This window comes from Excalfactoria chinensis, chromosome 14 (assembly GCF_039878825.1).
Source record: "Excalfactoria chinensis isolate bCotChi1 chromosome 14, bCotChi1.hap2, whole genome shotgun sequence".
Classification (NCBI taxonomy): Eukaryota; Metazoa; Chordata; class Aves; order Galliformes; family Phasianidae; genus Excalfactoria; species Excalfactoria chinensis.
This window is the reverse complement of record NC_092838.1, coordinates 1,110,827-1,133,493: the sequence shown is the minus strand read 5'-3', so window position 1 is coordinate 1,133,493 and position 22,667 is coordinate 1,110,827. Positions and strand designations below refer to the sequence as shown.

At 53.0% G+C, this 22,667-nt stretch overlaps 3 protein-coding genes across 14 annotated transcripts in view; 2 read left to right on the top strand and 1 right to left on the bottom strand.

The window, feature by feature from the left end:
• Nucleotides 1-221: 221 nt before the first annotated feature.
• EEF2KMT (eukaryotic elongation factor 2 lysine methyltransferase) lies at nt 222-4,327 on the bottom strand. The gene is made up of 8 exons (XM_072349586.1): nt 4,118-4,327; nt 3,963-4,034; nt 3,769-3,849; nt 3,562-3,663; nt 3,160-3,293; nt 1,991-2,286; nt 1,297-1,443; nt 222-718 (listed from the first exon to the last, which is right to left on the bottom strand). Exons 1-8 carry the CDS (start codon nt 4,193-4,195, stop codon nt 618-620), a joined length of 1,011 nt encoding a protein of 336 aa, XP_072205687.1. The 5' UTR covers nt 4,196-4,327; the 3' UTR covers nt 222-617.
• A 15-nt stretch (nt 4,328-4,342) lies between these two features.
• On the top strand, nt 4,343-6,149 carry NDUFB6 (NADH:ubiquinone oxidoreductase subunit B6). The gene is made up of 4 exons (XM_072349589.1): nt 4,343-4,634; nt 4,718-4,810; nt 5,427-5,471; nt 5,996-6,149. Exons 1-4 carry the CDS (start codon nt 4,455-4,457, stop codon nt 6,062-6,064), a joined length of 387 nt encoding a protein of 128 aa, XP_072205690.1. The 5' UTR covers nt 4,343-4,454; the 3' UTR covers nt 6,065-6,149.
• Nucleotides 6,150-9,205: 3,056 nt separating this feature from the next.
• Nucleotides 9,206-22,667, top strand: part of CAPN15 (calpain 15) — a 38,846-nt gene continuing 25,384 nt past the window's right edge. The window contains exons 1-8 of one of the 12 annotated variants that reach the window (XM_072349382.1): nt 9,425-9,537; nt 12,673-12,768; nt 12,836-13,034; nt 13,121-13,303; nt 15,169-15,209; nt 15,750-15,802; nt 16,830-16,975; nt 21,182-21,501. In XM_072349382.1, the coding sequence (XP_072205483.1) occupies nt 21,326-21,501 (176 nt within the window). In that variant the 5' untranslated portion in view covers nt 9,425-9,537; nt 12,673-12,768; nt 12,836-13,034; ... (3 more) ...; nt 16,830-16,975; nt 21,182-21,325. Of the gene's footprint in view, nt 9,363-9,424; nt 9,538-12,672; nt 13,035-13,120; nt 13,304-15,168; nt 15,210-15,749; nt 15,803-16,829; nt 16,976-17,578; nt 17,729-19,204; nt 19,262-19,856; nt 19,976-21,181; nt 21,502-22,667 lie in introns of those variants that run through there. The other 11 variants (XM_072349377.1, XM_072349376.1, XM_072349380.1 and 8 more) reach the window with 11 other exon arrangements.

Sequence of the window (22,667 nt, the reverse complement as noted above, 5' to 3'; positions counted from 1 at the left end):
ATATTGAATCACTTCAACTGTTCAGACAAACCTCTTCCCTTACAGCTGGAGCTTCTTGTGTGGGTAATAAAGGTCCAAAGCAGGTAAGCTAAATTCTTCTCCTCCAGTATCAGTGACACCCTGTATAATCTGAAGGCATTACTCAGGTTGTTCTGGGATGACACACGTTGCAATTTTGCCAACACACACACACAAAAAGCTGACATCAATTACAGCTGGGTTTAGTACCAAAAACGTTTATTATAGAACACCCTCTCTTGTCAGTATGAGATGCACACCTGCAGGAGCGCAGGGTGAGTCTGCGTTGTTTACAAATCAAAACTGCATTGAAATAATTTAATCCAGTTCTACAGACTCCAAGTGCATCACAATTAGGGCCTTTTTCTCTGCAGCTTGTGGTGCACAGATGCTTATAAGGAGCAGCTGCTCGCTTGCACGCACGTTGGCAACTGCAGGAAGAAACATAACTCATTTTGACAACAGCTCGTGCATACAAGGTACGTGCATAAGGCTTCTCTTGGTGCACGCATCTCAGTATGTTTGTAGAATTCAGGACTGTCTTGGAGCGAGGATGAGAGAAAACTTTCCTCTGAAATCCTGTGCTGTATTTACCAAATCTATGTGAATAATTGCAGGATAGTCACGTTGGGCTGCGTATCATGGAGAAAAATCCTATTGCTGTGGGCTGGAAGAACCTGCCATCTGATGCCAGCTTTATCTGCAAAGAGAAACACTGAGAATCGTATTTCTGCTTAATGAAATAAAGAGCTAAAGTTGCACGTCAAGGTCTGTACAAAGAGGTATGAATGTAACAGCATTATTGTGTTACTTAGCCAACCACTGTGGTCCAGCTGTACTGCTGTAAGGCTGCAGGTTTTGAAGGGTGAGAAGTCCTGCATCTCTCCCCTTTACTTAAATCCTCCTTTTTAACCCTTGAAGGACAGTTACAAGTTGCAGGCCACATTTAAACATTTTCACAGTTAAACGCAGCACAGGTTTTTGCCTGTTCTAGGCTTAACCCTTATGACCTTTCCTATTAGCACCAAACTTGAGTGTGTCTCAAACTGATGCTGTAACAAATGGGAGCAGTGACAGGATGCAGCAAAGGGCTGAGATGTCTTAATTTCCTGAGCAAATCCATGCATCTCAGGCAGAGTTCTCCTGAATCCAAGGATCCCATTGCTGGACAATACCCATTGCTAAAAGGAAATGTTGTCTCCACTACATATTAAGTCATTAATATAGTCTTTATATTAAGCCAAATCTATTGATAGAGTGAATGAAAAAGGCACCTACCAAGTTCAGCCTGGAACATGTGGTAAGTGTCCGGGTTACGGACTGTCAGAGCAATATAGATCTCAGGTTTTCTGTCTGCTCTTAGAGTGGAGAACTTCTGTAACATACCAGTAAGGGATAAGGTTACCTCTGGATCGTATATCACATCTGCATGGGGGAAGAAAAGGGAAGTATTCAGTATTTATTAAGAACTGAGCAGAAATCAAGCTACAGAATAGAAGAGATAAAACATTCACCTGGAGGAGGAAGGAGACATTTATTTATGACTGAGAGATTAAAAACTTCCAAGGAGAGATTTTAGGGCGCACTGTTTGATGTGCCACATCAGAGTGCTCCCATCTACAACATCAGCCCAGATTTAATGTGTCATGTAATACCTTGTAATGTACAAAATGGAACGACAAAGACTGTTCCGTTTTTGTCGTTTCTATACCTGAATTCTTAGCTGATTTTTGCTTTGGAAAGCCACTACCTCCCCTGTCTCAGTTTAAAACCATTCCCCCTTGTCCTATCGCTGTCCATCCATGTAAACAGCCATTCCCTCTCCTGTTTATATGCTCCCTTCAAGTACTGAAAGGCCACAACGAGGTCTCCCCAGAGCCTTCTCCAAGCTAAAACACAAATGTCTGTATTTGTTACCTCCTTCCTCCTGCATCTCTCTGCAAAGTCAGGCATAACCAGAAGGCAGAGCTACCTGCTGCAATGATGACGTCTGCTTGCAGAGCCAGCAGTTGTTCTTCTGTAACTGCACCCCAGTCGAGCTCTGCAACAATGAGTTTGGGTTGTTGGGATTCCTTCCCTTCTGCCTCCTGCCCTTGGGCTGGATTCGTAGTTTCAGGCTGCAGGGTGAAGCCATTCAGACGGATGTTTTCTGTCAGCTGTTTGAGCACACAGTGGTGGTAATCGCTGAATATATATGTCTTGGGATTGCAGGTCTTGCAGATCACAAGTCCAGTGAAGCCGACTCCACTTCCTAACTCCAAGACTGTCCTAAAGATTAATGATGCAAAATAAGTATCGATGAGGACTCTGAGTATTGAAATGAGAATATTCCAAGTTTATCTAAAGGTAAATTCAGCTACAGATTATCTCAATTTTTGAGCAGACCCAATCATAGGATTTAATGCTTGTTCCAAGTAACTGGTAAAGTTGGCAAACAGGATGCAGTTATAAGAATTAATCACTGGAATTATTAATTCCATCGTGGGGGTGAGAATCATTCCGCCTATTTCTGGACTTCTGCAGCAGTTATCTGGATCTGAACTGGTTGTGCACTTCTTTTCTTAGTGCAGAGATGTTTCTAAAGCACAGTTCTATCCTAATTTAGCTGAAGCTGTGCCCAGAAGTGCCCATTCCTTTCTGGTCCTTGTATACAAAGCATCTTTCAATGTCTACGGGGGGGGCTGTAAGAAAGAAAGGGATGGATTCTTTAGCAGGATCTGTTGTGATAGGAAAAGGGAAATGGTTTCAAACTAAAAGAGGGGACATTTAGGCTGGATATCAGAAAAGTTCAATATAACATTAGTGGTGAGGCTCTGGCACAAGTTGCCCAGAGCTGTATATGCCACAAACCTGGACGTACCCAGAGCTGTGCATGGGGCCCTGGGCAGGCTGAGCTGTGGTCAGCAGCCCACATCATGGGCTGGGGATGGAGGGCTGCCAGGCTGCTTCCAACCCAACCGTGCTGGGATTCTGTTGTAAGTTACTGCTTAGACATTGTGTTAGCTGAAGTTCAGGAGCCTACAGCACAGAGCAGATCAGGGGTAGGTGGTGTAATGGTTTTCATCTTGAAGCCTGTTTTAAAGTAACTACGCCGTCATCTCCTGAGCTGCTGCAGAACGGGATCCATGATGCTGTTGTTACCTGTTAGTGAAAACCGCGGGGTTCTCCGTTGCCCACTCAGCGAGATGCAGAGCAGCTTCCCATGTGACGAGCCCTGTGGTTCCTTGAGAGATAATGGCAACGCTCTCTGAAAGGGTCACGGGTTCCCCTGAGGGCTGGAGGTCACACATGGGGGGAGAGAGATGTCAGCAAAGGCGGCTGTGCTGCAGCTCACAGCTGTGAGGCAGCCTGGAGCAAAGGGCAGCAAGCACTGCGGGTTTGGGGGGTGATCTCCACTTTGACTCATAGAGTCACAGAATCGCTTGGAGTTGGAAGAGACCTTCAGCGGTCAGCTGGTCCAACTGCCATACGACCAACGGGGACACGTGCTTACTTGAGATGCTTAAAAGCGATCTGTAACGAAGCAGTCTCGTTAGTGTTTACCAGTAAGTAGCTTTTGTAGCAGCGAGTGGATTCTTCCTCATTTAAGACACGTGCCAACGCGTCGTACAGCTCATCCAGGGGGTCGGCTGCCGTGGATTCGTGCTGTGAACGGAGAAGAGCCTCGGCTGTCACACCGCGCTGCAAAGCACGCTGAATACCCACTTAATGAGGGTATTATTGCGAGGGGTCCCGAAAGCGAGCAGCCACCTTCTTAATGAGCTCGGTGAGGAAGCACCGTCTGTAGGAGGCGGGCGGGGGGAACCGCACACACAGCGGGTGCAGAACGGTCTGGAACGATAAAACCGTGACGGCAGGTGGGCGAAACGCCGGCGGCTTCGGGCTGGACTTGGAGGCATCGATGCGGAGCCGGAAACGCGGCTGTTTGGCCCTCGGTGCGGTACCTGGTGCAGGATGTGCGCCAGCAGGGCGGACTGGCGGCGCTCCGGGGCGGCCCTCAGCTGCTGCTCCAGCTCCTGCAGCGCAGCGAGAGCGGAGCTGCAGCGCAGCAGCCGAGCGGCCGATCCCTGATCCCCGCAGCCCGCCCAGCTCAGCTCACCGCCCAGGGCATCCCGCGGAGCTGCCGCGCCGCCAGGAAGCGCCGCTGGAAGAGCAGCCCCAGCTCCGGCCCCGCCATCCGCCCGAGGCCGCCCCGCCCGGTCCCGCTGCCGGCAGGAAGGAGCGGAGCCGTCGCCCGAACGGGGACTCGAACCCGCGACCCTCGGATCCAAAACCCGACGCTCTCCACGCTCGTAGCGGCGGTCCAAGCGACGCGAGCTCCGCTTCCGGCGCGGTGTGATGACGTCAGTGCGGCGCGCCGTCGCTAAGGACACGGTGCCCGCTGCGCAGCTCCGCGCCGGGATCGAGGCCGCGTTGGGGCCGGAACCGGCGGCGCCATGAGCGGGTACAGCGCGGACGAGAAGCTGCGGCTGCAGCAGCTCCGAGCGCTACGGCGCCGCTGGCTGCGGGACCAGGAGCTGAGCGAGAGGGAGCCCGTGCTGCCTGAGCGGCGGCCGGGGCCCATCGCCGCCTTCTGGGAGCGCTTCCTGCAGCCCGGCGGCCTCTGGCGGCAGAAGGTGAGCGGGGCGGGCTGACCCGAACCCGGCCCGGACCCGAACCCGGCCCTGAGCGCGGCCTGACCCGCTCTGCCGTCCCGCAGGTGTTCGGCGCCTACCAGAGCGGCTGCTTCTTCGTGGGCCGGGTGCTGATTCCCGCCTGGCTGCTCCACTACTACATGAAGTACCACGTCGCGGTGCGTCCATTGCGGGGCTGGGGAGACCGCAGCGGTGTCCGAAGGGAACTAATAAGCAGGAGCGGGAAGGGGATTGTAGCCGGTCAGATAATGAAGGAATGAATGAATGGCTTTGCATTGGAAGAGGGGGAGTCCGGGTCGGTTGTCACGGGGGAGTTGTTAACCCAGAGGGCACTGAGGTGCTGGCACTGATGGCTGGAGCTGTGGGTGCCCCATCTCTGGAGGTGCCGATGGCCACGGATGGGCAGCTGAGCTGTGGGGAGGGCAGCCTGTTACAGCATGGAACCAGGTGGGCTTCCAACCCAACCGGGCTCTAATTCTGTGAGTCACTGATCATGGGAGGTGCTGGGACAGCTGGGCTGCAATTGTTGGTGTGGGAGAGAAACCTGCAGTGACCAGATGCTGGGATGAAGCTCCCATTTCTATGTCTTTTGTGGCTGGTACGTTTTTAACTAGTGGGAAGAACCCAGCCTAGTGAGCTCTACAATTGAGCTCTACGCTTAATGGTGCGTGTTTGAGAAGGGTTGTGAAGAGCGGTTATACTCTCCGTGTTGGAAATCCTTTATACTTCATCTGGGTGATGTTCTTTTCTCTTTCTCCCCCTCTGTGCTTTCAGAAAAAGCCGTATGGTATCACTATGTCAAATCCACCCATATTCCCGGTAAGTGACACCCCTAACAAGTACATAGCAACGTACTGAAGGCCAAGCTGTGAGCTGCTGACTTCAGCCTGATCGCTCAAACTACATCAGCTCAGCAGGCCAAGGCAATGCCTGCAGCTTGAACAAGCAGAGGTCAGGCATTGGGTTGGCTTTGCTGAGAGGTTCTGCAGCTCTCCGCATACAGCTGGCTGTTGGGTTAGGGGCTGTGCTGGAGATGAGCAGTGCTGCGGTGAAGGTGGTTATGAAGTGCTACAAACCCAGCGTACGTTTTTGAAACAATAATCACTTTAAATGCTGCTCTTCTGTGGCATCAGAAGGGTGAAGCAAGTACAGATTGCACAGAACTTGGCTGCGGTGCAATGGCGGCATCTTGAGAAACGTGGAGGAAATGACGCTTCTGAGTCCATAGATGTTGTTTAGAAGCGGGGCGGTCACAGCTTGGTTTGAGAAGTTGGTTTGGTTGTGCTGTAAAGGGATGGATTGTGTGCAGGGGGAAAGCTCACCGTGTTCTTTCATCCCATCAGGGGGACAGAATTTTAGAGACCGGAGAAATTGTTCCACCGCTGGCAGACGAACCCGCTGGGCACCACTGAGAGCAGAAAGTCGACGGCCTGCACTGAGAGAGGCGAGAGCCGCAGCCGCCTGTTTTCTCTTCCATAAAGGAGTCTTTGTTCTGCATCGCCTCATCTCTTCTGTCCTTTGCTTTCTCCTTAGTCCAGACTCTCCCACTTGGTGCTCATGTGAAAGTTCCCTTGCTTTCAGTGTGATTTATTGCTAAGCCCTGGTGATTTCCCCTCCTCCCTCCCATCTCTTTTTTATCTGGTTTGACTGTAGAGCAACGTGGGCTTTACAGCAATGGCAGGGACGGTATATGCTGGGAATTGGGCACTAGTCTGCTCAGAGGAGGGGTGTCATGGCAGGCTCCTGCACACAACAGCTGTCCTCTACCAGACAGCCCAGCAATCCCCCTTCTGTCTGACTTCTGCTAATTACAGTGCAAGTTAAGCTGCTCCCTGTGTCATCCCATGTCCCAGCCAACAGAGGGGAGCAGAGATAGCACCACTGCATCGTGCCCCACCAACCTCCCCATCCCAGAGTATAATCAGTGTGATGGGGGGGGTTTAGACACAGAATCCAGTTGGGAAGGAGAGCAGAAGTTCCAGAGTCATCCCAAAAGGGTGGTTGGTTTGTTTGAAGAGAAGGAGGGAGATGAGGTTCTGAAGAGCTAAGCCACAATTCATTGCTCCTTTAGCTCCTCATTCTGCCTTCAGCCTTTCCTGGCTTGGAGTCCTCCCACCCTTGCCATCCCCAGGTACCCGTGGCACTTTCTGCTGGGAAGTACCAGCCTTTAATCTAGTGCTAAATCTGCAGATATTTTGGTGATAGAAATGACTAAAGGAGGAATTCCGGGTGTGCCTGGAGATATGGAATGTGAGGGGCTGGGACGGGAGCATGGTGACCTCACAGAACTGTGTGGTAGCAGCAGTTTCTGTTGACATTTGTGACGTCAGGCCTGCAGAGTCGTGGCCGACACGTGGATGAAAACTTTCCTGCAGCCAAAGGGGATCCAGGAGGGCCATGGACCCCTTGACAGGCAGCCAGGCACAGCCCCCTGCCCCCCATTCTTTGATGGTCACCCAGACATCCAGCAAGTATGCAGCCACCTCTACCCCTAGGTAAAAAGCAGCTCGGGGTGGGTACACGGAGTGGGGGAGTGAAGGGTGGTGGGCTGTGGGGAGCATGGGGGAGCAGCAGGATCCCTGCAGGTTATAAGGAGGCTCTGGGGACACTGGGGACACTGGGGAAGATAGAGGGTCTGTGTGAGGGCTGGAGGGGGTGGGGGAAGGCAGGGATTAGGGAGATAATGGGGGTTATTGGCGGTGGTAGGGGCCATTAGGGTTAATGGAGGGTTGGAAGGGTCTCATGGGTGGGTGAGGTGTCGTGCTTCGTTGCCATGACCATGGGGGTCACTGCCCCACGGTGGCTCAGCTCCCCCAGCACAGATATGCCCAGGATCAGCACTTCCCAAAGCGGCTACAGACTGAAGCGATCCTTCGCCTGCACCAACCTGCTGCTGCTCAGCCTGGGCGGCTCCGATGGCTCTGTGGGCAGTGAGGCGTCCCTCGTCCCCCGCGTACACATGTCTTGCTCCAAGGATAAATCCAAGTCCAGCACCTCCACAGTGAGTGACCGCTGGGGATACCCCACATCCCTGGGAGCTCCCTGGTACCCCACCACACTGATGAAGGCTGGGGACATCCCCACAGCACTAGGGATGCCTGATAGCCCCAGGGGAACACTGGCACTCCCCATCTGTAGTGAAAAGATACCCCAAGACTGTAAGGTACCTCCTGAGTTCCACAGACCCCTAAGGGACCTGACAGTCTCCCTGTAACCACCCACGTCCCCTGGAGGGGCTCTGGTGGCTGTTCAAGGACACAGAGTTGGTCCAAGTCTTGGACTGGTGTCTGTGTCAACCAGTGCATGTAAAGCTGGTATGTGGGGTTGCCATGGGAAGGGAACAGATACCTCCCCAGAACAGAGAGAGGTTTGTGTGTCACAACCCCAGCAAAAATAGACAATGCATGACAGCATCATGGGACAGTGACAGCAGAACTAATTGTTACTGCAGGAGAATTGATCCTCGCCACCACGACCGTCCCACTGAAGAAGGCACCATGGGCTGCACAGCGAGCCGGACCAGCCACCCACTGCAGGACATCCCAGTGCTAAAAGCACGTTGCTTCTGTGCAACAAATATTCCTGTGTACAAACGTGGTGTGATTCTTACTTGCGGCTTTATACCTCTCTGAAGAATCCTTCCGAGTCTTCTTTATCTCTCGTGGGTGATGCATCATCCTGCCATTGGGATCAAAGCTGTCTGGGGTTTGTACAAGATGGTTATCTTCAATGTCCGCTGTGTTACACATAGGATCCCACACACACGTGTGCACACGAGTTACATCTGCTGCATAACTGCACACAAGGGACCAAAGGATGAGCTCAGCCAACCAGCTGCACTTCAGTCCCCAAGGAAAATCACAGTGTGACCCTATTAGAAGCCGTTGTTTGCTTCTATGGATGCTGGAGAAGGGGGCTGTGAGCACGGAGTTACAGCTCCTCGTGCCTGAAGGATGCGGTTGTTTTCTGTTAGGGCAGGGCTGTGGGTTTACCTTCACTTTGCACAGTGCTGCTGAGTGCTGGTCACTGAAACATTGCTGCCTCCGCTGCGTTGGCTGAACACTTGATTCTCTTTAAACCAATGGCACGAATAGGAACTCCTGCCCAGTTCGGGGCATGCTGCAGTTCTTTAACAAGGGCCTGCATTGAGTTGCTGACCGCCCGGCCTTCGGCACCTGCAAAGCGGCGGCACGGGGAGCTCACGTGGGAGCCGGGGGGGTCCCGGGGTTACCGGGGCTCCGGTGTGCGGAGGGCTGAGGCAGCCCGGAGCTACATCCCGGTTGGCTTCACGCACCGCCAGCTCATTAGGTGTCATTAGGTGTCATTAGCAGCCTTGGCAGGGCGGGTACGGAGCACGCGAACGCTGAGCCCCGGGGTTCCGATCTGAGCACCGGGCACACCCGAGCCGCAGCCCCGCCTCCTGCGGCCCAGCAGCACGCAGGCCTCGGCCTTCCGAGCCCCGAGGTGAGGCCGGAGCTCCTGCCGGGCGCCGCGCTGCTCCCCCCGCCCCTCCGGTTCCCCCGCTCGGCTCCCGGCTCGCCCCGCTCCGCCGCCTCCTTCCGCTGCTGCCGCGCGGCGCCGCTCGGGGCTTGTAGTCCGCCCGCGCTATTCACGACGGCCTCTGCGCCGTTTCCGCGCCGTAGCGTCCGGAGGGCGGGATGGGGCGCTACGCCACGGCGGCGGCGTAAGGGCGGGCGTGGGGACTCTGGGGTAAGGCCGGGCCGGCGGCGGAGCGGGAGGAAGGCGGCGGCGGAGCGGCCGTGCGCCGCGGAGGGCGGGCGGGGAGAGAGGGAGGAGGAGGAGGAGGAGGAGGAGGGGGCGAAGTTACTGAGCCCGGCGGGAAGTGCGGGGCCGCGGGCACAGCGGCAGCAGCGCGGCCGCTCAGGTAAGCGGGGCCGGGGGCCTCCGGGAGCGGGAGCCGCTTCCCCGCAGTCGGGCCGGGGCCGCACGGAGCCGCCGCGTTCCCCACAGCCGGGCCCGGGCCGCCCCCGCGCCGCTCCGCACCACCTGTTGGCCGCGGCTCTGCCCCGGGCTCGGCCGGGGGGCTGCGGGGCCGGCGGCCTTCGGGCAGCGCTGCGGGGTCCGAGCCGCCCTGAGGCGATGGGGCTGTTCCGAGGGGGGAGGAAGGGGCTCCGGGCTCTCCGTTACCGCTCCATTTTCTGAGCGGCTCGTCGCCCCGTGCCGCATCCCGGCCCTGCCCGGCTCTAGGAACGTGTGATGGGGGCTGTGTGCTGTGCTCCTCATATCGGGTTGGGATGGCCGTGTGATGGGGGCCGTGTGATGGGGGCCGTGTGATGGGGGCCGTGTGATGGGGGCTGTGTGTGCTGAGCTCCTCGTGTCGGGTTGGCTCCTCTGAGCGCTGCCTTCAGGCTGGTATCTCAGCACGCCGTGGGCCCACACTGTGGACCGCTGGTTCTCCATGGTCGGACAGAAGGTAAAGCCGTGGAGCTGGTGCCCTGGGGGGCAGCAGGGGCTGAGCCTGGTGCCTGTTGATCTCATGGTGGGATCGTGGTCCCCTGTGCTGACCATGGAGCCCTTCCTCACCCTGCTGGGGGGCTCTTGTAGGACCCCATCTTCCCCCCCGCTGTCAGTGGCTGGTGGTGTAGTGCAGCAGGACGGGGCTCTGGGTGAGTAATGAGCTGTGGGAGCGTGTGGGGTGAGTGAAGCACCTGGTGCTGCCGTCCTTTGGCTCCGGTGTGAATGTGACCCTAACGTGTGGCACACAGACGCGATCCCAAGTGCTGTGGTTTCAAGTAACTGGGGACGTTAGCTTGCTGTAACCTGCATCAGCTGCTGTTCGCGTCCCAGGCTGATGTGGCTCCTTCCCCCGGTGGGCCCTGAGGCTGCGGAGCCCTTTGGGGAGGTTTCATGTGACTCAGAGCCTGCCAGGCCGGATTGCTTGGTCAGGGAACAGGAGATCTGCGGGCTCAGTCTGGTGACTTGGAGCGTCCTGGAGCCCCAGGCTTGCACCAGGCGTAGTGCCTTTAGAGTTGGAATAAAACAAAGTTGCACAATACAGGGGGGGAAAAGCTGGGTGTGCTGCCCACCCTGGAGCTGCCTGGCAGTGGCTGAGGGATGAGGTGAGGCCCTGGAGGGGCTGGGCTGCTGAGGGCTGTATCTGTGGAGGGAATGGCCCAGAAGGGGCTTTATCATGGGGGAACAGCAGTGCTTTGGGATGTCCCCGAGGTGCTGTGGGCTTTGTCTTCCTCCTCCTGTTTGTGCCTCAGGAAGGTGCGCTGTCTGCCCGCCTGCATTTGGTGTTTCAAGGGGCGCTGCTCTCCTTGTGCTCAGCTGGGGCAGCCGAGGAAGGCACAAGGGCTGCTGGCTGGGCTTGAGGAGCATTTCACTCTTGCCTTCACAGCTCCCCTCCCAGCGTGTTCTCGTCTTGGATGGTGGGAAATGATGGAGTCGTTCCCACAGCTCGCTCTCATTTGGTTTTAAAGGCGAGGAGAAGTTCTGTTTGCCATTTCCTCCCCTGCTGGAAAAAACAAAATGCTGCTGCCCGAGTGCCTGGGCAGAAGGGGAAGCCTTGGAAAGGAAATAAGATGTGAAGAAATGTGTCACCAGCAGAAAGCACAATTGTTGTTCTGCATTTCCATGGCAGAGCGTAGCCCCGCTCGTCCAGCTGCTGTTTGACAGCCAAGATAATACATTGATATTGATGCAATTAGCAGGACGGGGATCTTGCTGGATGGCTTGGGGGCAGCGAGCTTTTTCGGTCTGACTCCAGCAAATAGACTGGGGAGGGCTGGAAAGCTGCCGTGGGTTGCTGCAATTGGCCCTTTGGGTTTCTGGAGGTTGAGTACATAACTGCTGCTATTTCCTATTGTGCTGTACCCTGCCTCGCTGAAAAGAAAATAACTTGAGGGAACGTGGGGTTATTTTTGCCATCTTGAGATGATTCAAGTTTGATTTCTAAAAACCCGGGTCTTTCGGCTCGTACATTAGGAACAGCATTGGAAGGAGCCACAGCGCGGTTCGAATGCGCTTTGCCGATGGTGCGAACTCTAAAATGCATTTATAAAAGAGAAGCAGCTCTTCTGTTCCTGCAGTGCAGCCCCTTTGGTAGAACCCAGGGTACCTGCCCAGTGCTGGGATCCTGCCTGGTGTTGGTGTTAGGGGCTGATGGAGCTCAATATCTGCAGCTGAGCCAGCACCGCTCGGGCTCTCAGCACAGCCAGAAGGTCTTTACTTTAAGCTGCTGGGCGTTAAGCGGTTTCTCTTCCTAGACAATGCGTATGTGGACACATCCGCAAGGAAAGTGGCGTGGAGTGCCCTCAGCTGATGTGGGCAGCGATGGGCTGCTCTGTCCTCCCGTGTTTATCTCACTGGCTCATTACTTACTTTCTGCTGGTCCCCATGCAGCATCTCTTGCCTGCTCCGTAGCATTCTTCATGTGCTGGCTTGCTATGGTTAGCAGCTCATGCTGCAGGCCCAGCTGTTCACACAGGCCGTCCTACTTCAGCTGCCTGGAATTTACCTTGTGCAAGGAGAGAAGATGTGTGAATACCCTGTAACCTACATGGCAGGAGCCTGCAGGGTGGCTGAAGGGTCGGGGTGATGGGCACAGAATGGGGTCTGTTGCTTTCCTTTTCTCTTGCCCCCCCCAGGATGCTCAGTGATGGCAGCGCTCTGGCTCAAACTTCATTTGCTTTTTTGCCTTGTCCCCAATCTAAAATAGAGATAGTGAAAGTGTGCCAGCAAACCAAGCGGTGGTGGATAGGGGTCCTTGTTGCTCTGTCTTATAGAAGCCTGTCCCAAAGGAGACGGCGCTTTCCCTGAGTGTGAGAGCAGGGAGTGTGAAGGAGTGTGGGGGGAAACGTCCTGCAGGAGGGAGGGCAGCTGGGTTTGCTGGGGCTGGTGGTCAGACACCGTACCTTTGGGGATGGGGTGGGCAGGTTTACACAGTCAACACAATCACATTGGACACAATCACATTGGACACAGTCACATTTGTACTTGGCAATATGCTGTATCCATGCAGGGTAGATAATGTGTCTCTTTGTGTTTGACCATGCAGGCAGTGTGCCCCTCCAGCCCCTGCACAGGAATCCTGCCCTGCTGCTGGTTGTGGACAGCTGCCCGGAGCCCTTATTGCTGGGATCCTGCTGTGCTGGTGAGGCGCTGTTATCCAGCACAGCGAGGGCCGGCAACGCAGCGCTGAGCAGCCGCCTTGCTTGCAGGGGAACAGGGTGATAAATCACAGCCAAAGGGGCTGAAAACGCGAGTGAAGAGTGGAAGTCGACTCAGAAGCAGACCGAGCTCTGTCTGCGGGCAGGACCGAGCGCCGACCCATCGCCAGCCTGATGCTGCAGGAAGCACGGAGCCTTCTGGGAGCTGTAGTTCAAGCGGACGCCGATTGAGTGACCCAAAATGTGAGAGGTTGGTGACATGGGCTGGTGCGATGCTGGTCAGCCTGCAGGCTCAGCAGCCCTTATTCTGATGTGTTTCTCCTCTCTGTTCCCCAGCCTGGTGCAGCTGCCGCTCCTCCTGGCAGGCGCAGCACGTTGCCAGGGCTCTGTGCAGACCATCTAGCATGCTCCTCCAAGCGGGCCGTGCAGCTGGCGCCTGCAGCAGCCGTTCCATTCCAGGGACACCGGGCTGAGCTCACACCAACTGGGCATCGCACCCGCAGAGCTGAACTGCTTTGGGTGAGAGGCTTTTCTGGCTGCAGCTGGCTCTGTGCTGGGCTGGGAGGGACTGGGAGGAAAAAAGGCCTTTTCTCCTCTGTTTTGTGATCGTGGTTACCCCTGCTGCTTCTTTCCTGTGCCTCTTGTCTTTCTGTGTTGTTTTAATTCCTTCTCCGAGCATTCTTGCTCTGTCTGTGTGAGGGCCATGCAGTCTTATGGGCAGGGGTGCTGGCCTACCCTGGTTTTCTTGTAGTAAAGAGGAAACTGAGAGTAGAAGGGAAAGCGTGTGGTCATTGCAGCCTTAAGCCGTGGAATCTGTGTGCCCGACTGAGGATGTGTTTGAGGCAATGCATGGGTGAGAGAACTAATGGAAGAAATTCTGCATTGCATTTCCTGTGGTGGCTGCAGTGCCGTGGCAGTTCCCAGCATGAGCACAGCAAGGTGCTTTGTTTGAAAGCTTGGCTGCTTTCAGTTTGGTGGTTCAGAGCCTGCCCTGCAGGGCCAGGGCCAGGTGAGCACACGGAGGCTGAGCTCGTGCTCAGGGTGTGCCTGGGACATCCCATGCAGAGGGGAGCTGTTCTGGTGGTGTAGATCCTGCATTCAACTGATCTAAGCTGATGTGGCTGTGCTGGAGGTACGTGGGTTGGCCTTTTGGGGCTGGCTCTGCTGTGCTACAGCTTCCTGAAAGCATCTGCGTTAGTTTTCAGCCCCCTCATCTGGAGCTTAACATTTTCCTCATGTGATGGTTATATTTGTTCAAATAATTGCTCTCATGGGCGAGTACTGCTTAAGGCCCTGTGTAATTGAATGCATCCTATGGCTTCAGCTGTATTGGTGTAACTGTATGGTGAAGCAGACAGCAAACCGGTATGATTATTCCAGGGAGGAAAGGGGAATGTTATAGTGGTGTCAGGCACCATTGTATCTATATCACTTCAGTTATACTGGATGTTATTGCTACCAAATCTAGAGGTGGAAGAGAGAAGTGGGCAGGAATTTGGTGCTTTTCCTTAAGGTTACAGCACTGAGGCATGCTCTGCATGCCCCCTCAGGTTCATTCTCCCTGTCCCTTCCCAGTTCCCTGTGTTCCTGGTGAAGTTCTCAGCGCTTCTTTTATCTCCTGGTTGTTTGTGATGGAAATGCCAAATGCTACTGTTGGCTGTCAGGCTCATCCTACCTCTGTGCTTGCTTGAGGCACAGCCGGAAATGTGGTGGCTTAAATTGAGGTTGGTTGATTGGAAATTGGGACATGATGTTTGATTAAAGCAAGGAAAGTCTAAACTGTGTTAAAGTGGCAGAAGGAGGCACGTGGTTCTGCTGCCCCTGTGAAAGGAGGCTTTTTTTGGCTTGGACGTGGCAGTGCACTGAAGACTGGGATTTGTCTCTAGTAAAGGAATGCAACTGGACGTGGTTTGGGTGAATTACACATTTACTGTCTGCCTAATCTCTGTTGAATTAAAGCTGTGTCTGGGGACAGTGTGCTCAGGGGACATCTCCTCCTCCCTCTTCCTCTGAGACTGCTTTTCATGTCTGTGCCCTGGGCTTTCACTGGCTCTGAGACCGCACTTCTTGTTGCAACTCTCTTCCCCTCCCTTCTTCAGTGGCCAGCTCTTCATCTGCTTATCTGTCGGCTTAGCATGATGGGAAGATACAATCCCTGATGTCCTTTTGGGTATGACCTTGCATTTGTGCTATGCTTGGGCATCTGTGACTCTCCATGAACTCAAGTGGCTGATGACACGCAGCTGAGACCTGCCTTTCTCAGAGACCAGGAGGGAGCTCCTGGGTCAAATCCAGTTCAACACCATTGAAGGCGGTCATCTTGTGCAGGTCATGAACTGTACCAGGAGCTAACTGCTGGAACTAACTGCGTGCTTTTTCCCCAGCACTTCTGCAGCAGTTGGTCCAGAGATCTCCACTCTGAAAGGTTAGAAACTCTCCTCTGACTTCCAGCATCCAGTTCTCCTGGGCTGGTTTCTTGTTCTTGTGCCACAGCAGTGTCGTCTTGCAGATGAGAGATGACTTGCAAATTTTGTTTTCCTTCCCTGGTTCGTTGTAACCTTTACGTCCTGCAACAGCCGTGGCTCACGGTGTAGATTTATCCTGAGATATGTGAAAGCTGTTTTGTTTTTCTGCTGTTTCTTTCTGGGAGATTGGCTTTGTTGGGCCTGTTTATTTCCACGTTGTGCTTTTGACTGTCGTAAGTGCAGGTGGAGCTCTGAGCTCGGTTGGGGTGTCAGTGAGTACAAAGGGGCACTTTTTGCATTACTGTCGCTTCTGTCTTCTTTTAATGTTTGTCCTTGCTACTTTTGCAATCTTGCCCCTTCAGGAGGGAGAGATGTTGTTAGAAATGGTTGAATCAAGGTGAACTTGATAAAGCAAATGTATTGGAGAGCCAGTGCCTGGCTCTTACTCGTGTTTATCTCTAGCTGTGAATGTGCAATAACAACAGTTCTGTTCTGCACAGGCTGGCACAGCCTCAGACTGGAAGATCTGCTGTTTACCAATCAACACTCTGCTGTAAGTGAGAAGGGGAAGAAAACGTTTTATTGCTGCTGGGTAACCCAGTGTCTAGTTAAACCTATCTGGGGGGGAAAGAAAGAAAAGGAAACTAAGAGCACACGTGTTACTCAAGATGCATTTTCCTGGCAAGGGGCCCATGTGTGTGTTTTTCCTGCAAAGCATCCCTGCTTATGCTGCTTCCTGTTAAAGCCGTAGCATATCAGTAGCAGCAAATAAAGGCTTCCTGGTTTTCACGGTGAGACTGGTCTCAGCAGGCAGTCTGTCAGGGTGATTTTTCAGCCTGGCATGTTTGGTAGCTGGGGTAGTCTGTGGGCTGAGGAGGATGACGGAGCTCTGCTGCCAGGCTTATAAATGCACGGAGGAAAAAGGTCTGGAAATTAGATCTGTTGGGTAAAGCTTCCCAAGACTGGATGCTGTGGCTTGTCTTGTTTTGTTTCTTCCCCTTGTGTCTCTGTCTGTGGCATTACTGCGATGTTGCTAATGAGATGAGCCGTGCCAGCCCACGTGCGCTTCTGTTAACACTGCACTCCAAAGGCAGCCACAGTTGGCCAGTAAACTGGAAGATACCAGTTGCCCTGTTGCACTTCACTGAAGTAATGCTAATTGACTTAATAGAGCACCCGGCTGTAGAAATTTGTTTGTTTTTGTTTTTATTCTGTGCAAATCCAGACCATGCTTCTGCTGGGCCTTTGTTGCTGTTTCTCGTGCTTATTCAGATGGGCCTTCCCATTCTTCAGTGATGGAGGTGGGTTTGAAGCTAACCTTCGTTTTGAGGAAGCCTTCCTGTCTGCTGTCTTCACCATAGCTTGTAGTTAAGATGTTGATTTCCCCTTTCAAATCTGTATAATCCCCACTCTCAAAGTGACCGTGGTAGATTTCCAATAGCTTACTGGGTAATCTATCACTGCTTTACAGTGTGCTGTGCAAGGGAGAAGAGGAAACTTTTCAGGCTTTGACGCTAATTGCTTTGTGGCTAAGCTGGCTCTGCAATAAATCTACTTTTCCTATCAATCTTTTGCTTCAGGCTTTGGACGCCTCTTCCTCTGCCTGCATACTTATGAAGAGTCAGTGCTGGGCATTGAGTGCAGCTCAGCCCAACTCAGCTGACGTGTATGTGTTTCTTCTGTGTTAAAGTTGGGCCAGAACCTGTTTCAAGGCAGCTGAAAGAAGGTAAAGATCCTCAGGCTTGCCTTTGCATGTTCATGTCTGTGGCCAGAAAGGTGTGCTGCTGTTCTGGACTTGAGTATGAGGTGCTGTTATGTGCTGGTCCAGGTTTCCAGGTTAAATTATCTTGTTACCTCGTTAATAGCCTATCTAGAAAACTGTGTCCAGGCACCTAATTTCATTTAATTAGATCTCCACAAGTGGATCACCAATTTGTTTCTTGCTGTGATTAGGAAAACAGCTTATTTGTAGCTTCCAGTCCCCTAGATTTTCATCTTGGGCCAGGAATCCTCACTGGCCTCTCTCCCCCCAGCCCTACTGCTCCATAATGAACATTTGAGTGGGTAAGCTTTTCCCTTTTCTCCATCTCCCTGCCCTCCCACTTGTGGTGCTGTGTAACACCTGGCATCCCTGTGCCTTGTGAGCCTGAGTGCTTCTTGGCCCTGGCAGGTGGAGCAGTGCCTTGAATCACAGGACTATGCCCCGAGTCATGAGGGAAGTTCTGTGCTGGAGCCCAAAGGCTGAAACAGCTTCGCACTGGGCTGTCCTTCCTGTTAGACCTATGCCTCAGTCTGTTCTTGGAGGGACTTTCCCACCTTTCCCTTCCAGCAACTTCACGAGGAACTGGAACTTTCTGACAGCTGAATTTCCTGCCAAGGCTGCAGCACTTGGGCTGTCTTATAGTGCTGGCTCAGTAAATGAGGGCAGGAAGATAGAGCAGCAAAACTCCATTTCTTGTCACCAAGACTCCAGCTTTGTGTAAGACACTTACCTGATCAGCATGGGGCGTTTGGTTTGCTTGGCTGTTTTGCAGCATGGGTCTTGCTGGCAGCTGTGGGAGCTTTTGTTGTGCTTGAGCCATAGAGCTCTCCTTGAGTTGGGGTTTAGCATCTTGGATTTCAGTCTGGCCTGCTTCTATCTCACATGGATGTCTTACTGCTTGTCTGCTCTTTTCCTGCCTTGTGGAGAAAAAGAGAGCTTGTTCTCCCATCCTTCCCTGCTGTCTCTTCTTTTATCGAGGTCCTCTCAGCACGGTGAATGCAGGTGATGCTCAGCTTGGTGCCCATGCCTGGCTTTGCACACACACAGGTTTTGCCACTCTGCACTGAGCAGCAAGGAGCTTGGCTGCTTGTCACTTGCTCTGTACACAAATGCTTGAGCTGCTTTCGCTTGCTCAGTTGGTATGACACCATCAGGTCTCTATACTATGTCCATCCTTAGTTACCTATGCCTGACCTCTAGCTGTTTAGGTGGGGATATCTCAGGAATGGTTTCTGCTTGCAAGAAGCAGGTTGTATGAGTGCAATGAGTGAGAGCAGAGAGCCTGGCTCCTGAAGGTGATAGCAGGTCCAACCTTTCTTATGCCCAAGGCAGGGACATGCACACAGCTGATTGAAGAGAAGGGCTGGTAGTGGCAGCCACTGTGTTGTAACAGGAGGCCTACTTTGGAAGTCTACTTTGGAAGGCACGGTGACCGAGGGCAACTGTGCTTGGCTTTGCGTGCTGTGGCAGAAGGGCTGGGACCCAACCTGCTGGCTGGTGTTGAGGCATAGAGCTCATCCTGCACCCAGGCAGCTGCTCTGCTCCCCCAACAGCAGGAGCAACCTCTGCAGGGAAGCTCTGCTGTGCTGAGCTTGCTGCCAGTTCCTGTTGCTCCTGGTATCAGTGGCAATTTGGGGAAGGGTCTGCCTTGCAAACCAGCAGGAATGCATGCAAGTGACTTAGAAGCAGAAAGATGAAATCTATTTTAGTTTTGGACGCAGTATTTTGGGAGCAGTTAAGCAGTGTCAGTTGAAACCTGATAATTATTGCAGCTGCAAGGGGTAAAAAAAACCCGAAATCCCAACTCAGCATCTTACTAAGGTGCTTAACTGCTCATTTCCATGAATGAGTTCCACCCTTCCCAAGACACTTCAATCTGTTCGCTTTGTTGCTTCCTGTCCTGATGAGGTAGGTGGAAGCAGTGCTTTATTTATTAGGAAAATCCTGTTCCTTCGTGCCAAGGCAGAGAAGCTGTTGGCAGTTTGCTCCCCTCCTGGGGCTGAGGTCTGCCCTGCTCAGCACAGGCTGTGTACCTGCATGGGGCATCTCCTGGGGTGTCTCCTTGCCCAGTGGGAGAAGCCCCTAAATATAAAGCTCAGTGCTTTGAGAGAGGCTTTCCTCTTTGTAACCTCTTTTAATTGACCCCTTCCCTTGCCAAGGTGTAGTTTGCATTCTCATCTTTCCATCTTGCAGACTCTTCCTTTGCTTATTGTTGGCCGAAGGCGTTTTCTGGCTCAGCGTGGCAAGCAGGTACGTGCTTTGCATTGAGCTGCAGCAGTGCCTCTCCTCCTGTTTACAAACGGACTCCATTCAGTGCTCCCCTCTGTGCACTGTTTGCGGGCCGCTCTCACCTGGTGCGAAGGGTAACCCTGGAGAGCAGGATTTACTGCTTTGCCCAGAGAAATCCGATTTCACGCAGCGCTCGCAGCCAAGCAGCCCACTTAGACCAGACAGTCTTGGAGATCACCAGGACTTAGCAGGGTTATCCTGCACCTATTTATAGTTCCCTGCCCAGCTCCACCCACTGTGGGGTTTTACCGCAGGGTTTTAAAGCAGGATTCCCAGCCTCTCTCCTTCCTGCAGCACGCTCGGGTCCCTGGTGCAGAGCTGAGGAGGGCGAAGGGCTGAGACGTGAGCGACGCGTTGGGAGCCAGCAGCGATGCCGGCAGCAGGCACGTCTTGTGCCTGTTGTGGTGAGCTAAAACTGCCACTTCTGCACGTAGGAGGAAGAAGCAAAGGGCTCTGCTTCTGCAGCTCAGCACTCAGAGGAGGAAACAATCTCGATCCAGCCTGTGGAATGGCTTCGTTAGGCGGTTTGGCTCCGTGCAGGGGAGAAGGCTATTAACAAACTGAGCATCCCACCTTCTGCTTGGCACTGCCTGGAGTGAACTCTGCAGGGCTGCGTTTCTGCCCAACTTGCTTTTACTTTGCATTTTTTCTTGTGGGGAAAACACAACTCTTAAGGTGAGGCAGTTTGTTCTCTTAGCAGGGTGTGAAACCGGGCTGACTCAGTCAGACTTGAGCTGATGACACTGGGAGATGCTTCCCGTCACATCACTGCTTTCTGTTAGCCAGGAAATCAGATTTGTTGCAAACTAATCGCCTGAGTTGGAGGAAATGAGAGAGGAAGTGCCAGGGATCCACGTTGGATGGACCTGCAAGAAATCAAAGTCCTGCTGTTGTGCGGGGAGCTCAGCGTGGAGATGTGTTGTCTTCAGTCTGCCTGACGCACAGCAATTAGTCAGACCAATTACAGCGAGGTGATCGAGGGAGGGAAAATTGTGTTCTTGAGCTTTTCTTTTTACCAGTTCTGTTTCCTTAGCACAGGCTTTGCAGGTTACAGAAAAGGCCCCATGACAAAGTAGCTAATGTTCTTCAGTTAATGGCCTTATGCAGGCACATTTCAGTATTAAGCTTGTAGCAAAACTGCACCTGCTCCTTGAGCTGCTGCGTTTGAGAGGCTGTTATCTATCAAGGCCTTTCTTGGTCCCTTAGAACAACCCTGGGATTGAAAGGCTGTATTTTAGGAATCTTTGTTTCAGCCTTTTCGCTGTGCAAAGTGGATTCTTCGCAAAGGTCTTTCTGCAGTTCATTCATCTCTGTAAATCCTGGTGGGTAATTGAATAAGCTCAGCTGTGCTAATTTTTTCTTCTCCCTTGTTTCTTCTTTTCTCTCTGTTAAACGTTGCCTTGATCCGTTCCTTCTGACACACATCCAGGTTGCCATGCCTCTCTCCTTTAAGGAGTCATATATGTTTAAACTTCTTTGAATGTCAGAGGACAAGAAACGTTGTAGGGGTTTGACTGTGAGATTCTAAGAAGCGTGAAAGAGAGGGGGTGAAAAGAAGGAACCTGCAGTGTTAGTGGGAAGCAGGAGAAGGAGGATGTTTAGTTTTACATGCATACATCCTCCCTGCAGGCAAACCTGAGCCTGGAAACTCCTGGTTCTTCCCTGGGGAGATCCTCTGCTGCAGCCCTGTGCTCCCCATCTCCAGGCAGCTAAAGCAGGCTTCAGTGACACGGTCCTGGTCAGAGCATGCACTAACAGGCTTCTAAGGCTGGAGGGGTGTTGCTGAAATCATACCTTACATTTCTCTCTTTTTCCTTTTTTTTCTTTTTTTTTCTTTTTATTTTTTTTCCTTTTCTCTTTGTTTTTTCAACTCTTGATCAGAACCGACCTTCCTTTCTCCAGTGAGTCTGGAACCTTACAGCAGCTCATGCCGCAGCGCCTCGCCTATCCCACCCGAACTGCCTGTGCCACTGGCTTGGACCTAACCTAGGATAAAGCTCTGCGTGGCCTGGGTGGGGGGGAACCATGGGGAGCTCTGCCTCATCGCTGGCCGCAGAGACGGAGTCGGACCATGGCTTCACTAGCCCACCCTACCCAGGGCACCCAGCTGTGGGCTGGTATAGGAGTAGTCATGGTGGTCCTGTTTGGGAAAGTGACCTTATAACGCGGCAGCAACAGAATTTACACCACCGGCTGCGAAGGTAAGGAGAAGGGGAAGGAGCCTGCTTACCTGCTTACCTCTCAGCTTCAACCCAGGGCAGCGCAGTGGGGATGAGTGGCTTTGCGTCCTGCTGAGTGTCGGCTCTTATCCAGAGGCTCAGTTCTTGTCCTTGTGAAACTCAGGGCTGAATTTCTTCTGATAGGAGTGGTGCCAAGCCTCATTTTATTTAGCAGACTGCCAGTGTCTCCTGCAGAATAGCTGCAGGACTCATCCCACCTCTTCCTCACTCACCCCAGCGGTGAAGGTGTCTGCCTGGGAATGGAATCTCCATTCCTTTAACATGCTTGCCGCCTTCTTGTGGCTCCCTTTTCACCTCCCGACTAACTGTAACTGTCAAAGATGCAGCATTATGACTCCAGGTTGAGTGTGAGAAGCAGCAAGGGTCTTTGAACTTAAAAGAGCAAGAGATGCCGTTCTCATAAAAGTGCAGTGAAATGCTCTGAATACCAGATCATGGGAAACAAAACACACCAAATCAGAATGAACCTGAAATAGAGCTCACCGTTTCCTACTCTCACTTTCTGTCCCTCCTTGATAAGATCAGCATCTCAAGACGTGTCTCTGAGTCATTTGGCTGTGCTCGTTCCCCATCAGCCACCTGAGAGTGAGGAATATTTCCTCCTGTTGGAGGGCTGTGCGCTGCATTCAGGCTCTGTTAGGCTGAGAGGTATGCTGAAAGCAGCTAAAAATCCCCAGCCCAGGGGCTTGACTACAGAGACTGCCGTGTTTAATGCTAACACTATCTGAGCCTTTGCCTGAAGCCTGCTTTCTGTAGATGCCAGCCTGGTTGGGTGTCTGTACTTGCTTGAGTCCGTTTGGAGCCATTAGTGTTTTAGGAATAGCTGCTTGCTTCCGAGTGTCCCCGAGCCATTGTGGCTTTCCACTGGAGGTGTTTGCTGTGGTGGTCGTGTCCTGTTTGTGGTGTAGTCCTTGTTTTTGTTGCTGCTGTCAGTCCCAGCAGGTTCACTTGTCTACTGTATGATTTGGGGAGACCCCAAGGCATGCAGTGTCACGCTCTGCTCCTGCCTGGGGTTTCCTCGTTGGGCTTATAATGGCTTGGAAGCAATTGGTTGTTGTCTTTGCTCTCAGTCATGTGTCTGAGTTCTGGCAATGCCTAAGGGGCCTTCAAAGGCTGTTCTGTGCAGA

Excerpts from the sequence above, each read along its gene's own strand:
- EEF2KMT (XM_072349586.1), bottom strand. The coding sequence starts at position 4,195 with ATGGCGGGGCCGGAGCTGGGGCTGCTCTTCCAGCGGCGCTTCCTGGCG. Across the intron at positions 3,850-3,962 it reads TGGCGCACATCCTGCACCAG|ACCGTTCTGCACCCGCTGTG; the intron begins GTACCGCACCGA and ends TTATCGTTCCAG. Across the intron at positions 3,664-3,768 it reads TCACCGAGCTCATTAAGAAG|CACGAATCCACGGCAGCCGA; the intron begins GTGGCTGCTCGC and ends CTCCGTTCACAG.
- NDUFB6 (XM_072349589.1), top strand. The coding sequence starts at position 4,455 with ATGAGCGGGTACAGCGCGGACGAGAAGCTGCGGCTGCAGCAGCTCCGA. Across the intron at positions 4,635-4,717 it reads GCGGCCTCTGGCGGCAGAAG|GTGTTCGGCGCCTACCAGAG; the intron begins GTGAGCGGGGCG and ends GCCGTCCCGCAG. Across the intron at positions 4,811-5,426 it reads ACATGAAGTACCACGTCGCG|AAAAAGCCGTATGGTATCAC; the intron begins GTGCGTCCATTG and ends CTGTGCTTTCAG.